The sequence below is a fragment of the Serinus canaria genome, chromosome 2 (assembly GCF_022539315.1).
Source record: "Serinus canaria isolate serCan28SL12 chromosome 2, serCan2020, whole genome shotgun sequence".
Classification (NCBI taxonomy): domain Eukaryota; kingdom Metazoa; phylum Chordata; class Aves; order Passeriformes; family Fringillidae; genus Serinus; species Serinus canaria.
Genome location: NC_066315.1, coordinates 41,620,034 through 41,636,671, shown reverse-complemented (window position 1 = coordinate 41,636,671; position 16,638 = coordinate 41,620,034). Strand labels below are relative to the sequence as shown.

General features: G+C 41.6%; 1 protein-coding gene across 1 annotated transcript in view; it reads right to left on the bottom strand.

The window, feature by feature from the left end:
* Positions 1 to 8,873, bottom strand: part of CMTM8 (CKLF like MARVEL transmembrane domain containing 8) — a 34,775-nt gene extending 25,902 nt beyond the window's left edge. The window contains exon 1 of the mRNA XM_009086146.4: positions 8,707 to 8,873. Within this exon, the coding sequence (XP_009084394.1) occupies positions 8,707 to 8,871 (165 nt within the window). The 5' untranslated portion in view covers positions 8,872 to 8,873. The remainder of the gene's footprint in view (positions 1 to 8,706) is intronic.
* Positions 8,874 to 16,638: the final 7,765 nt, after the last annotated feature.

The following is a 16,638-nucleotide window of genomic DNA, read 5'->3' as shown; positions in this document are numbered from 1 at the left end:
TAATAACATAATAATGTTTTTTAATTGTTAATTATTAAGTGCCTATACACATGCAAGCTCTTTGAAACAGCACATGGGGTTCCTGATAGCAAGGCACATCACCGTTTACAAATTAAACTACAACCAAATCAGCACAAATGCTGTCATTTTTTGGTCCCTTTTTCCCCACTAAGAACTCAATTATTGCACCACTCTCCCCAACATGTATCATAGTTGTGTCCTGAGCCTGTAAAGGACAATTGTGCATTAGTTTATGCTTTCCAACCTACAGCAGTAGTAACAGGCAATCACCACAGACTCACCTTCTCCTCACCTGATCCTTGTCAGTCTGCCCTGCAGCGGCTGTCTCTGGCTGGGCACAACCGAAGCTGATGTTATCAGCTGAAGTGTCATTTTAAAGACACATTGTAGATGTTTTCCTCTTCCCCTGTCCCTCAGTGCTGAATTCCTGCCTGCAACACTCTGTCTCAGTTTTTAACTTTCACCTACAGTAGTCTCAAAACCACGCTGCCCCAATCAGCTATTACCTGCCACATGAGCTGAAGCCTTTGGAATACCATTACTGTTGAATGCAGAGAACCTATGCTAAAATATATATTAAAAGAACAGACAGGAAAAAATAAAGGGGGGGAGGGCAGGGGAAAGAAGGAAAAAAAAAGAAAAAAAAAGAAAAAAAGAGAAAAAGCCAAGAAAGATAAAAAAAAAAAGGAAGCCTGTTAGCAGCTGCACAAATTTGAGGCTAAATAAATGGATCTGTGCAAAGACGGTGTCACCTTGAATTTATTTAAATTCAGGCCTGGACACAGCAGCCACATTTAAAGCTGATGATACAAACTGTTCTTATTTTCTGGTATAAAGCAGAGGTTCTTGACAGATTTCCTTTCAAGTTGTGCACATTAGGGTACCAGTTAGACAAGAAGTGATTACCAGAGTATGATCAGAGAGGCTGCTTTTCCCACATGGCCTCTTTCCAGGGTCCTGCTTGGGATGTTTTAAATTTATTTATTCTTCATAACTAGATTATGATATATCCAGAAACTGACACCTTACTGATTATAACCACACCTACTTACTTTGTCTCAGTTGTACAAAATTTGATTTTAGCACACCTTAAATCAGACCAGAAACTTTGTGGCTGCCCAGAACAAACTGCACAGACTGCATGCCTCCAACAATACCAATTTGTTGAAACTGGTTTTGCTTTGCTCTGGAGATTTTTCTCTCAGCAAACCTGCGCTTGCATCAGTGACATCTGCACACCCATAGTTTGCAAAAATGGTCAGTGTAAACACTCAGTATTGTGCTCTAGCTTGGCAAAAATGCAGCCACGCCCAGGACTGATCCAAGCCTGTGCAGTGAAGAGGTCTGGCAAAGCCTGGATACCGTATCAATGCTTGTAGAACCAAGAGCTCAGCCCCTTTAAGTTCATTAACATAAGCATGACACCAAACTTTCCTTGGACCAGTCCCAGGTGCCAGTGAAAGCAGTGACTTGATTCTTTCCTTACTCAGTCCTCCTCCACTGGAGTTTTAAGAGCCTTATACCTGATCTGGTCCTTTCAGAGGCAGGTGAATTAGTGCCAGCAGCTTCCATGGGGAACTGGCTCAGGCCACAGGAGCAGAACTACCTTGCCAAAGGCCTGATGGATGCTAAAAGCTATTTGCTGTTTGACACTAGAAAAAAAAAAAAAAAAAAAAGACCTAGGTCCTCTCTGCAAGGCCACACTTTCTGCTGTTTTTCTGGAATTCAGAGGGGAAAAAGCACAGAAATGTCACACAATACAATTTGTACTTTATCCAAAATAAAATGAAGCTAAAACCTATTTATATAAATGCATGGGTGTATATACATGCATATATATATATGCATATTTGTCTACATGACCATTATATACTAAATATACTGTTATTCCCAGAAGAGAGCAGGAAAGAACAGTAGACTGAATGAGAAGGCAATCAACAAACAAGAACAAAACATCATCATTCCCTCCACACTTCCCATTCTCAAGGTTTCAGAGTCCCCAAGAGAATTTTTCTGTGGTTTTGAGATTCTTCTTTTTAAGAAGAATCTTTCCGGCACCACTGCTCCAGCCCTGCCTGTTGGTATTACACAGGAGGTTCAGAGCACAGAACAGAGCAGGAACATCAGTGGGCTCCCCAGGTACACAGGAGTACTCCCATCTGAAGGGCAGGGAGTGAAAGGCATCTGCTTCTGCTTTAGAAGCAGCATTTTGTTAATGAGCTCAGAAACCTGGGGGCCATTAATGATTTTGCAAGAATCCAGTGTGACCCATAGACAACTTATTTCTGTGTCCTTTTCCTGTTCACATTCCTACTATGCTGCCAACAAGTACACCTCTTCATCATATACTGCATGGAAAACAGGGGTTTTTAGATAGGCACACACTGCTTCAAGATCCTCTAATCTGTGGTCTTAACAGTGTATAACAAATAATTACAAACAGCAGGAATGACAGAGAAAAAAAAACCCAACATAACACAATAGGAGGAAAAAAAAATCCCAACAATTCCAACTGAACAACAAATTAACAACCACAAAGAAAAGAGACACAGACAAGTCCATGATCTGAATTCATTTTAGGACAAAATGCACCATCAGGTGTCTCCATCATTATCAGGTATCTGGCATTACCACTGTCCTCCCATAGCATGATTACCCAGGGATTTGGGACTCCTGTGCATATCTGGAAAAAGACAATTTTCAGGAATGCAGTCACAGTCTCTTTACAACTATATCATTGACCTTTGTCTTCAGACCATGATGGTCCCTTCAGCATTTACCCTCACATATGACTCACACCCAGCCATAGCACCTGGGAAGCTCTGCCTGTTCCATTAGGAATAATGGGCGGGCTGCACATTTCACTATCATACAGACATAGGCCACTGAAGCCCCAAAAGATCTATTTATTTATTTATTTAAATTTAAGTTTATGCACATAAGAATTTGTGCAGGCACAAAAGAAAAATAATTTCTAGAGTTTGGGAGGGAGGGGGAAGGATTTATATTATATTCACTATCCACCCAACAACAAAGTAGATGTTAAGTATGACTTTAAAGCATTCTTCTCATCAAGAGATAATGACATTTCAAACGTGTTGTACCTTAACTCTGACGTATTGAGAATATTTTGCATTTTTGACCTTTGGTAAATTATCTCCATTCAGTTTAAGAGGCATTTTCACCCTCCTACCATTTTAGCCTGAACACTGTTTCTATCATCACTTGGAGCACATTCAAAAGGTTCTGTTTTCTTGTGTCTCCCAAATAGTTCTCTCTTCCCGAGGAAACACCCTGATCTTGTCCAGGAAACCAAAGACCTTACAGGAAACAGACCTTTAAATAACTATATGATCCTAAAGGAAGATGGAAATCATATAGGTGTGTGTATTCAGTACACTAAAGACAGCTAAGGGTTAGCAGTGGAACAACAGGACCTAAGAAAGGCAGAACTGAAACCTGACTTCAGCAAGAATTTTGTCTGGCCAAGACCAAAAGAGAGAGCTGAGATTTTATATTGTGTGTTTTCTTATTCATGCATAGGAGCATGAAGCTCCTGGATGAAGTGACTGACTAGTCACTACAGGATTTGGTTTTTTCCACTCAGTAATTCAAAGTGAATATTATTAAGATGGTGCTTGTGTACATCTCCTCTAGGCAAAGCCCTTGTTCAGCATGTCAGGAGGTAGCTCAGTGTTGTCAACTACTTGCAAGCAGACATGCTATGACTGGAGTAAAAAGTGCATTATAAGAAGAAAGAAAAAAATCACCACTATTTCTGAAAGAAGAGAAAGTCTTGCTGCCACTCAGGTGAGGAAAGAGGATCTTTGGAACTCCCTCCATGCTTTCTGAGCTTTTCCAAGAAATGAGAGAGCAGGAGGAAGATGGTACATATATAAAAAACTTTGAACTGCAGTCAGAGAGGCCATAAGACTAAAAGAAAAAGCTAAATGCAAGGAGAGCTTTAAGTACTTTTTTTATATTTTAGCTTTCTCACAGTAGATCATCCCCTCTGTATTACTGCTGTTTTTCTTAGCATTTATATGACTTTATTGCTGAGTTGATTTGACACTTGAATATCTGTAGATTAGTTTGATGCATCTCTCAGGAAAAAGACAAAGGTGAAAAGTCTGTTGAACAAACACTTGCACATTTCCAGTTGTTCTCATTTTGGCAACCTCAATATCTTAGATCTGACCTAACTTTCAATATCTATTTAATATTCTGAGGGTCACCAGTCTACTAGAATAAACAAAGCCAACAACATTTCCTTTATAAATTAAACCTTCAAAGGTATAACATTTGAAGAAGAATAATGAACAATGATCAAAATTATTTTTATTGTCCAGAAACATAAATTAGAACCTCAATTTTATGTGGTGCTAATAAAGTAAATTAATTCCTTCTATTTCAAATACCTATTTTATTCTGGGCATTTCAAAGAATAATGTGCACAGAACAGCATAAATAAATGCAACTGTAAGTACAATTAACAAAAACTTACACCATCACAAAATCTCATGTGCAGCAGCAGCAGAGTAATAACCTTCTAAACCTTTCCAAGCTATAAAAGTATTTGTTTTTGTCAAGGTCAAATAGCCATCACAAGCCTTAAAATCAGTAGTGCAAGTTTTACAAGAGGCTCCATCTAGCAACACACTGGTGTGAAGCAACAATCTGAAGAGATCAATGTCATCCTGCTAGAAAGTAAATGTTTTTATAACTACATCCATAGCAACCACAAAACTCTCCACCCCCCCCCCAAAGTGATCCATAATGCTTGACTTGAGAAGCTGATTTAAAGCTCCGAGAAGGTATAACTTGCCATCATTTTTCTTGGCCATAAAAGTCCCAGGAAGATAAACGTAGCTTTTCTGGGCCATCATTTCACAGAAAAGAAACACTCAAAAGATAGCTCTAGAAATTGCTATACTTGCTCATTTTGAAACTGTAAATCCTCCAGGGGGACTGGTGGTGCTACACTGCAGGAATCAGTATCAATTACTTTATATGATGTATTTTTACTTCAGTGTCAACCCAGGCAATTGACATCTCATTTTCTCATTTAAAGACTTTGTGTAACACCACTTACATCTTCTGTACTACTTTTCACCAATGGATCTCTGTGCTCCTTACAAAGATTAGTACACATATTCCATGAATGGATGAGACATTCTGGGAAGTTAGAGAGATGCAGATAAATCAACCTGCAGAGTCAATGGCCAACTAAGGGCAGTAAATGCAAGTTTCCAGAGTCAAAAGCCCCTGCCCTGTCCAGCAAGCACCACTACTTCTGCATATAAGTGCTTTGGACTGCCTTCCGTGCACCAAAGTTATGTTTTATGCCAGTTTCCAAAGGCCTCTCAGAAACCCAGTGGCATTTTCCATTTTGCTCTTTCCACTGAAATGAACTGACCCCAGTTCTTTCTAAGTGAGTGGCAGAAACCTTGCACCTGCTTTGGTCATGGAGGCAGACATCAAAGGCAATGGAAATCTGTCAGCACCAGGTAATTTAGCCTACCCTTCAGGCTGCATTTCTGAGCTCATTCATGCTAGATGTATGCAGTGCTAGACCAAAAGGCATTACAGAATTAAGATGAACCAGGTTTGGGTACATAACTCTATTACTGCTGAATAGGCACAGCCAGCCTCATCCCACATTTACACAGGCTCTAAAGCAGCTACATAAAAGACGGATAATACCTGATCCATCATAAAACCTGTCTTTATAAAGCTAACTCATTTTGAACAGATTTGAAACAGCAGAGTGAGTTAATAGCAGACCAGTGCTTTGCACGACTACAAAGAATCTCTTAGTAGGAACTGTTAAGCTGAATTTACTGTGCCATTAAACCACAGTCTCAGTGCAGATGTAGGCTGGTAACCAGCACACATGGAAATCCACACAGCAGTTAATTCATCTTCACAGTATGCAAAGTAGGGACGTGGGGGCAAAACCTGATCAAGATCCTCCATTTAGGGGGCTGGAATGTTTCATTTATGTGATAACTTTGTGCTTTTCCATTCTCTTTGGTCAAAGAATAACATAGATTTGCCCTTTGCCTACACAGAGAAGAGAGCAGAGTTTCAGAGCCTGGAGACACAGACTGCATCCCTCCTGCTGCATGCACATTGCTGACTGACAGCAGCAATAATCAAATATTTATGCAGCCCCACAGTGCAAACTCTCAGAGCATTTAGCACCATTGTTTAATGCCTCTAGCTCAGCTTTAACATGGGCGTGGGATCTGGCAGATGAGTAGCTGCACTGATAGCAGATATTACTAAAAACAGTCCTCTTCCCTGTCCATGTCACAGGTGTCCCAGAGAATGGGCACCCGAAGTAAAAGGATGCTCCTACAACAGCAGCTGTCCTTTAGAGCTCAGAGCTTAGACTGGAAAAGATCTACCAGGCTGCAAACTCCTGGTAGACTGAATTACATGCTGGTCTTATTTAGAGGTTTGCAAATCTTTAGCAGAAGGATCATGCTATAAGCTGGGGCATCAGTACTGAGGGTCAGAAATATCCTGAAGGGCCAATCAGTGCAGGCAAGGCACAGCAATCAGAACAGGCTGATTTAGGGTACAAAGGTCCAATACTGCTGAATATGCACAGCAAGTTTTGAAGTAGAGATCTTGGGATCTCTAGTCATGCTCTGTTAAAGCATATTTTTTGCTCAGAAAAAAAACCAAACAACTAACAACTTACTAAACTGGTGGAAAATGTTTAAACAAAACCCAATGCCAAATACATACATACATATATACATATATATATTTATATATACATATAAACTCACTATTTGATTTTAGTAACTGGGGTTCTTTCAGCAAATTCCATATAAAGGTCTTCACTGATATATTTTTGTTTAATTTCACAGAAGAACAGCTACTCTAGCTGCTTTAAAATAAGTGGAGTTAAGAATTAGAAGTATTTCCTTAAAGGCACTATCTATCAGTACTCTACTTCTGTAGGACCTGCCCTACATCTTTCAGCTTAATATCAGAACTGTACTTTGTTCTCTCAAATACACCGCTGCAAACCAGTAAAAGTTAATCTCCATTAGAGACTTCTATTAGCTCCTTTGAGTTGGCCAGGAACTGCTCAGTTCACATTTCACAATTATCCCAGGAGTTAGGAATGGCTGAGAGGAAACAAAATACCCCTAAAAAGCATCATCACTGTTTAGAAAGGTAAGCTGCATGACACCACCTGTCAACACAAACTAGAAGGCACACTCCCAGCAAAGAGTAAGCAAGAGCCTGTCTATGCCCTGTGGCCATGTAGCTCAATGTGAGTGCAGCTGATCCAGTATTCACAGCCAGGATGAATATATGACATTCCAGCAGGGCTCGGGAAAAGCCTTGGGCACCTCTGTAACAATCTACAGTGGGATCACTCTTCAGATAAAGTACTAGAAAGGTACATAACTCTGCTGTAATTACTAACTGAAAAAGAGTGGAAAAGAAAGCAGCTATTGTTTCAAAGACTTATTTATTCACAGATCTACCACAGCTTTGACATTGAAGCATCTCCTGTAATTAACAGCCAAACAATCACCTATCTACTGGAGATGGACACAATTCCCAAGGACACTGGCACACAGGGTACCAGCTGGGGGCAGGCTCTGACCTCACAGCCCCATCACTATTGGCCTGCACAGCGATCTGGCATCTCAGTGTGCATCCTCTCTCCAATGGCACTGTTCCTGCCAGAGGTCCCACATCACACATCAGCCTGAAGCTTTGCCTGGTTATTTTAACTTTGAAGTCAGTAAAACCAACAGCCATTCCACTGCTCTGGTGAAGCACAATGTTTTCAAGCCTTGAAAACGAATATGGTATGATAAGTTAATCCTTGAAGCTTCAGCACAAGAAAAACTTCACACAGGAAACTCAAAAAGTTTCAAAATTCCACTCAAAAAGATGAGTCGAATTCACTCATCTTTTTGAGTGGAATCTTTCAAAATTCCACTCAAAAAGATGAGTGGAATTAAAGAGATCGTTTTTAAGAGGAGATGCTGAGTATCTCTTGCTCAACACACTGAGGGCACACGGGCCTGCAGAGGGATCCCGGCGTCGTGCTGTTCACTGCCTACCACTAAGGCAAGTGACCGAATTTAGCACTGCCTGGCCCTCTGCATGCTCATTTACACCTTAGGGACTACCTGAAAAATACAAATTCACTACCAAACCCAAAAGGCGTCCGTTCATCTCCCACTCTGCACAGGTGTACCTAAGCAGTAAGAACGTAAGGAAATGGGTTTTTTTTTTTGTCCTAGGAAACAAAGATAAATTGTTTAATTAACTCTCACATCATGACTATTCGTGTGCTATCAAGTGCAAAGCATACACAACCAATGTGGTTACAGAAAACTCTCCAAAACTCAGTTCCCGGTCTGCCAAAACTCGTCCTTCCGCTACGGGACGTGATGATACCGCAGATAACACGGGAGACTGAACAGACCGCGTGTGCCCTGCGCTACTTTTCCAGTTTCCAGGCGGGACATTTGTGCCCCAGCCGTAGAGCCGCTCTTGCTTCCGTGGGCTCGTCCTTTCCCGCGCTTCACCTGCGGGCACGGACCCCGGGCGGCCGCACGGGTGATGCGCTGAGGGACACCCCAATCCCTCACCCCAGCGCTGCCCCGAGGCTCCCCCGCCCCTCCGCGCCCCCGGGGCACTCACAATCTCGGTCACCATGAGGAGCCCGGGCACGGTGCGCAGGAACTCCCTGTCGTAGGCGAGGGTGCTGGAGCTGGCCGACAGGTTGGCGGTGAAGGAGCTGCTGGTGGTGGTGACCGTGTGCGAGCGCGGGCGCGGCGGCTCCTGCGGCGGCACGGGCGGCTCCATGGCCGGCGCGGCTGTCGCCGGACGGGCGGCGCGGAGGCACCGCCGCTCGCCGCTTTGTGTGGCCCCGGCGCCGCGGGCAGCCCCCGCCTGGGCCAGGGGGAGGAGGAGGGTGCTCGGCGCTCAGCCCCGGGCCGGGAGGCGGGTCCGGAGCGGGGCCGCCCGCCCCGGAGACCGCCCAGCCCTCCAGCCGCTGCCCCCGGGGCGGGACAGCACTGCCGGTGCGAGGCATCCCCAGCGCTAGGGAATGAGGGTCCAAGCAGGTCCCCTCTCAAAACCATCTCCTCAAAACCATCTCCTGACCTCGCGGACTTTTGTACACTTGGGATCCCGTCTGCTTGCAGCGCGGCCGAGGAGCCAGGCTGAGCCACTGCTGTCTGTGCCACAGCCCCACGGGCGAGCCCGGCTTGGGGGGGTCCAGCCTCAGGAACCGGCTGTCATCGTCGCTCCAGGCTGTCACCTCTGGCTCGGCTGGCAGCCAAGGCTGGCAGGGGCCGTGCAGGTGCCGCAGGTGGCTGTCCCTGCTGGCTGCCATCCCCTGGGAGAGGAACAGCCACGAAGTGCCGCGGGCTGGGAACAAAAGTCTAGGAGCTAACACAGCCTTCCCAGAGCTGGAAATGGGGGTTTTGCTGGGGTCTGCCAAATCACCAAGAGACTGAACAATGCAAAAGACTTTTAAAAGCCACAAAAGTCACTGGAAATGTAAAGTATGAAGTCGTTATTGACCTATACTACCTGGCAGTGTTGAGCTGCTCCTTAACCTGTATTTTTCAGTACTCCAATCCGAAGCATCATTAAAAAAAAAACCAAATCCAAACACTTCTGCGTCTTTAAAAGCTTTTAAACAGATCTTCCATTCCACAAAAACCATGGGGTTTCAACAATAAGCAAGCAGGTTATTGTTATTTTTATATATATATATATATATATATATATAATAACTATATAATAGTTATTTTCAACGTTCAGGAACTCTAATTAGCAAAGGATTTTGTGGCCATTCAGTAGAAATGAAGTGTTTTCCACATGTCTGGTGGCTATTGTCCTTGAATTGTTTACTGCTGCTCTCCTACTGGATAACAAAAGCTGGATTTTGTGGTATTACCTTTCAGCCAGGGATTGAAGCAGCTGGGGAGGGAGGAGGAGGAGGAGTATGGGAGAGTTTCTCCCAGAAATACAGGAAACATTAATTACCCAAAGGAACTGTTCTTGTGCATTATTGTGCCTCTGCTCACAGTGTGTGTGTGTCACAGTACAGGCTCCATGGGCTTCTTGGAACGTGTATCTTGGCTCAGGTTCTGTGGAGCCTTTGTGCCCTCCACATTCTGACTAGGAAAAGAAGTAAACTCTGATTAGGTCAAAATATGAAATTTGGTGAAGCCTTTCAATGTAAATGTTTTAGACACTGGTGATTTTTTTATTTAAGGTGGCAGAAGAAATGTGGCAGAGTTTTGCAAACATGAACTGCAGGTCATCAGAACATGATGCCTGTCACTTGACACAATAAGATATACAGATAGCTTTTTTTTTTTTTTTTTTAAAGGAAAAAACAGAGACCATTAATACACACTCAAACCACTGAACACAACTCCCTAATCATGACACAAGGATTTTTATACTTTTGGGCAAAACTTTTTTTTTTTTTTTTTTGTGACATTAACAGGATTAGGGGGGTTTTTTGTGTTCCTATTCTATCTCTTTCTTTTATGTAAGAGTTGATATTTTAAAGGAACAGAACACACCTGGGCACTGGTCTGTCTAGAGGCCTGCTTCAACTGGCTTGCAAGTAAAAAATGCTTTATCTGATTGTTCAGCACTGCCAAGGTTCCTTCCAATGCCAGAGCTGCTTTGCCATGCCCCTGTCGCTGTTTCTGAGGATCCATTGTAACAGCATCGATTTTCCTCTTTGAGAGATTCCTACCTTTTCAATTTTCCACCTAGAAGATCAGTAAGTAAAAGTGAGGAAATGTGGGGCTAAAATTCATGCTGCTATCAAAATTAACACTAATTTCAAAGTTGTTTGAGCCATTCACATCACTTTCCCTTTGAGAGCTGGCTTATTTTATACTGGATGTATATTCTCACCATGTTTCCAGGATATTATTCACTGGTCTCAGTGTTCATGCATAATTCTAAAACTCTTTATTTATACCCTAAACTCTTGAGGGTCAGTGTTGGTTTTCTTTCAGCCATCAGAACCAGAGCAATATATTTCATTGCTTTTGGTCTGCACATCTGTCGTTTGAGCATCCCAGCTCCTGTAGGGGAGAAAAAGAAGTAAAATAAAAACACAGATAGGGAACCAATTCTTTTCTGCTTCAGCTATATTAATATATTGTACACTTTCAATGTCTGTTGTAGAGGTCTAGTATCATGACTAATTCAACAAGAACTGGAGGGCTACACTTGTGGGCAATTTCTCTGAACACTGGCTGCCACTCTGACTTCCCTGGTTAGCTTATTTTTCTCCAGCAAACATATTCAAAGAATGAGTTTCCCTAAAAAATGAGTAAACACTCCAGAAGCTTTTCTGTACCTGATATTCCTGGAAGCAAATTTCATTCTTTAACTTGACAACATAATACTTGACATTTTGAATGTTAATTGTGAGGCTCTAATTTTTTTGTTTTGCATCCTTGCACTGAGAGCTAGAACTGGAAAGCCTTCAGGGACCAGCTAAGCCTAGCTAGATTTTTTTACATGTAGATAGCATCAGAAACAGAATAATTGAATGCTGCTGCTTGAACAATCAACCTTTTATTACAGAACTACCAAGAGAGAATAAGGTGGCCCATTTTCTGTATTTTAAATTAACTTTTCAAGGGAAGGATCGGCAAGACTTTTAAACACCAGTCAAGATTGTAACCTCTTATTTGTCAACTGTTATATGGAAGTAGACTCTGATTAGGAAAAAAATATGCAATTTGGTGAATGCAAATGTTTTAGTAAAAGCAGAATAGTGGATAAAGGTTATTATCAGGTTTCTCAGTAAAGGGATTATTCCTGAGTGTCTCATTATCTAATTAACAGAGTCTTCCATTTAAGCTGGTTTTGTTCTCAAATCCTGAGGTATCAACATTTTTAACATTACTGATCAAGCTCTCTAGAACTACTTTCTTAGCAACAATCTGGCCAGCTGGAAGTGCTAATTAAAGTAGACTCACAGGCCCAAGGAGTGGAGCTGACTGGAATTTCCTGAACTGTTTTTCTGGTTTTGAAATAGAGCTTCCCTTCCCCCTTCCCAAATCCTAGGATTTTCAAATGTCAAACTCATTCAGGCTATTTTTTAGGTAAGAAAAACACGTTAACATATAAAAGATGAGTGAGATTTTTCAGTGGTTATCAGCAAGTTTCAGTCCAAACAAAAAAAAAATACTGTATTTAAACCACCTGAGTGAGCTAAGAAAGCTAAGGAAACTTAATATGAAGAGAGCAAGAAAGGAACTGTATTTTCCATGAAGCCCAGGTCAAACACAAGGAATGGGGATTTATGTCGGATGTCCAGGACAAATATTCTCACCCTTGACATCCTACTGTGCAAATAATGTGAGGATGAGATATTTTTAGTTAGCATTAAATCAAGAAATGATTGGAAATTTCCTAATGGTTTTTCAGAATTAGCTAAGTGTTGGCTTTGAGCTACAAAAGTATTCAAGTAAATAATTTATAACATATTTTACCCTTCGGCAGCTTACAACTGTATGGAAAAGCTGATTTATACTAACCCAAACCAGAAAGACTTGATTTGTACTTTGGTAGTAACATTTGCCACAGGCACATGATCAATCAAAGCAAACTTCTCTGTAGAGGAATCCATATTCCACAAAGAAAAGATGGTTTTCATGACTGAGATACTTGGATTTTCCAATGTTGCTGCAACAGAGAGAGAATAGATGAGATGCCAATATTTTCAAGATGGCCATTATTTGGCAAATCCATAGAGAATCTTTGTTTGTACATGGGGTTACTGAACACAAGGCTTGTTTTGTTTTGCAGCTTGGGCACCTAAAATTAATGAACATAAAATCAATACCAATGAAACAATAATCAAAGTAATGACAGTGCATGGCATTTTATCAGCAGGTGTTTGTTACTACCCTAATGCTGGAAAAGGCAGGATTTAGCTGTATATGTTCTGTACTCCTCTTATCACAAATATTTCTTTCTTTACATGAAGTTTACTTGAATTATAGGCACAAAGTCCAGACTGTACACACACAGCCATTTTACCTGCCACAAAGCCGTCTTACAACATATTTTGCCATACAGATAATGAACTCTGTGCTGGGAACAGTAACATACTGACTTTTAGATTTTATTTCTCAGTTTTGAAACCCATGACACAAAGTAAACTCTGTGTTGATAGAGACTGCTAAGAAAAGTAAGCACAGAGGACATAAGCTGTATATTTTCTTTGCATTAGGCTTTCACCAGCTGTTTTATCAGCTCTGGGAATCTAAAGATCTCTCCCAGCCCTGCAACACAACTATGTCACAGATACTGTACTGAGCAAAAATTGCTTAGTTCTTTCAGAGCTGACTTGTACTTAGAACACACTGTCCCTGCACTCTGAATATATGTGCTTAACTTCAGGGCAAAGAGCACATCCACTCAAATTAAAAACAGTTTGTAGAGAGTAGTGTGAAGTCTACATACAAATCTTCTCAGAACAGGAGTTGTGGTTCTCACGCTTAGGGGCCTCAGCTCTGTAATGCACCTGCAAGAGATGTCTGCATTTTATTTCCCAGGCTGCTTCCCAGCTGCTCTTGGCCACCTTGCTCTCCAGTGAGCCTGCAAGCACAGCTCCAAGCACAGCTGCTGGCTGTGCCTTCTCACACCTGCAAATCAGAGGCCACCCCAATACTCAAGAGTGTCTGGTGTCATGTTGTGTGAGGAAGGAGCTGATTCTGCCCCTGAGCATGTCCAGGCAGGCTGTCCCTGAGGCACACTCATAAACTTTCATTAGGGTCAGCAGTTTGCCACAGACCTTTAAATATTACTATGGAGCAAACACATACTAGTGATTACATCATTGAGAATATAAACACTTCCACTGAAGACATGTGCATTTTCTACTTGCTAAGGGTGGTGCTTGCCTAAGTGTTTATGTAAATTGCAGCAGGTAATGTTTATACAGTACCCAAGCCCAGTGCAAAACAGCTGGAGGAAAATACCACCTTAAACAATTGTCAATGCCATATTTGTTTTTAGATAACTAAAGAAAGACTGTATAATTCTACTGTGGTTCCATCACAGCACCATCCAAGTCTAAGGAGAGAGTTCACAGCCAACTCAGTCTGCTTGCAGGCTTAAATAAAATAATAAACAGTCAGCTATGTTGCTCTGCTGTGGTTGGTAGAACACCATGACACAGGCCTGAGACTTAAAGTGTTCCCTATCTCAAATTATGAGGAGGCCACTTGAGCTTGCTGTGTGTGGATACACACTGAGAGAAGACATGGATGGCAGGTAAAAACCTAACCAAATACTATGGCTAAAAGCTGAAACTAAACAAATTCAGACTGAAAATAAATTGGTTTTGTTGTTGGGGCTTTTTGAAAGTATTTTTTTTTTCACATAGCATGATCAGCTATTTGAAGGATTTATTAAATAAAACATTAAACTCTCCATCATTTTATGTCTATAATTCCAAGCTATAGGTTTATTTGAAATGTACTCTTTACAAGACTTAGATTGACAAATTTGGCGGCCTTTATTATACAGAACGCAACAAGAGATGACCCAAATGATTTGAGAAATCACAGAAATTAATTCCAATTATTTCCATGAAGTGTCAGCCTTGTTAACACTCCAGTCACCCAGATGTACAGTACACATGCAGTACCAATGCCTGACACATCTCCTGGAGTGGCAGCAGAATAAAGGATCGCATGAATCTCACTCTGTCTGGACAATGAAAACTGGCGATGAAACTGCTGTACAGGGAGAATCAATTTTATGCAGATAGACAATTTTTAAGGATGGAAAAATTCTCATCCAGAGAAAGTTAAAAAGCCAGTGGGCTGACTGCAGGACCAGCAGAGAAAGGGGCCAGCTGACTGGGGTGAGGAGCCAGAGTGTACATGCTCTGTCATAGCGGGCTGAAGTGCAGGAGAAGAGAACTGAGCCTGGCAGGGCACTGACCTAAATCTTGGGGAACACAACAGTGGAAGGAGAAGGCAGAAAAGTGCAGGCAGATGTTTTATTGCTCCTCATCCTGGTTGACACAGCCTTTCTGTTAGTATGGAGTACAGACATTTGACATCTATCCATTAACAGGAGAGGAAAATATTAACAGAGGACACAGTACACCACATAGTGGCCTGAAATCTGCAAGCAGCTGAGCAATATAGCATTGATATTTTCAAATCAGCACTTTATCTCTGCATTTAAACAAGTGCCAAAAGACTTCTGTGCAACAAAGAACAAAACGACCCTGATGTTTGAATTTACAGTGAAGCTGTTAGCCCTGAAACAGAACAAAAGCAAATAAACAATTCTCCCTAGTACTAAACACAATCAAGTTCAATTCAAAGCAGGACACAGAGGTGCAGGCACCAGTGTTTAGGATGTACAGGATACTGCTCATGACTGTAAATCATCAGACGCTTTCAGAGCATTAGTGTTACAGATATGCAAAGAACCAGCATGCAAAGCTCCTGATACCTGGTAGGTCTTGTGCCAGTGCATGAAAAAACACCTGCAGTGATGCAAGGCACTTAATGAATCCTCCAGCTCTAGCTTCCCAAAAACATCCTTTGCAAGAGAAGCGGGAGTGTGAAGAAACAGAGGAGAGAGAAAAATGTTTCTGTTATGACTGCATGTATTTTTGGGGAACAGAGTGTGTTTTCTGCTGCTGGCCTAATAAAGCCTGCTGGGATTTTTAAATGAATCAGAAAGACAAATTTGGTTAAATTTCTCAATTCACTTAGTTTTCCATGAAAATTGCAGGCTTTGGGCTGTGTGAGAACAGTGCATGGTGTGAGACTATAGGACTCAGGGGGTGGATGATGGGCTGCCTTTTGGAGGCATTGGGATTTCCTCAGAACAAAGGCTTATTCCATTTATGCCATGTCTTGAGAAAGCTTATCCTGTCAAGTCGTTTATCACCCTGCTAACTAGCTACTGAGCATGGATAATGCTTCTTCCCTAGATCAGAGAGGGAAAAGAGAATTTTAGAAGAAAGGAAAGTTTTCATTTGGGGATTTTAGGAGATTGGGAGAAGAGCTGATAGGAGTTAGGATATCTAAGCTCTTTGAACGATGAGAAAAACATACCAGGAAGGATTTTTCTAAAGCTCATAGTTCAGCTAAAATAGTCTTTCTGCTGAGGGCATCCCTGGTATTTAAACATGTGAACAGGCACAACCCTGTGGTTTGCAGTACTAGATTTGGACTAAGTAGAGGATGCTCTGTGATGGATGTGGCTCTAATTATAGATATTGAGGTGAATGAAATCCATTTGCAAATGTCTGGCTTAATGCTAACTATGAGACAATTATGATGTGATATTTTTAATTATACAGATGTCCTCATACATCCCAACAATGAAAAAACTTCTTTTCCAATAAACTCTGAGGTTGGCTCACCTTAATGATCAACAAAAGTATAGACTCCATTGGTTGTGCTGGCTACAGTGGGGATATTTGTAAGAGCAATCTATTCCATGCAGATTTTTCTACAGAGAGCATATCCTCAGTCAGCACATTCTTGGCATTTACAAGAATTTGATATTTTCTGGTAACCTTCTTCTGTTCACCTGGAATTGACT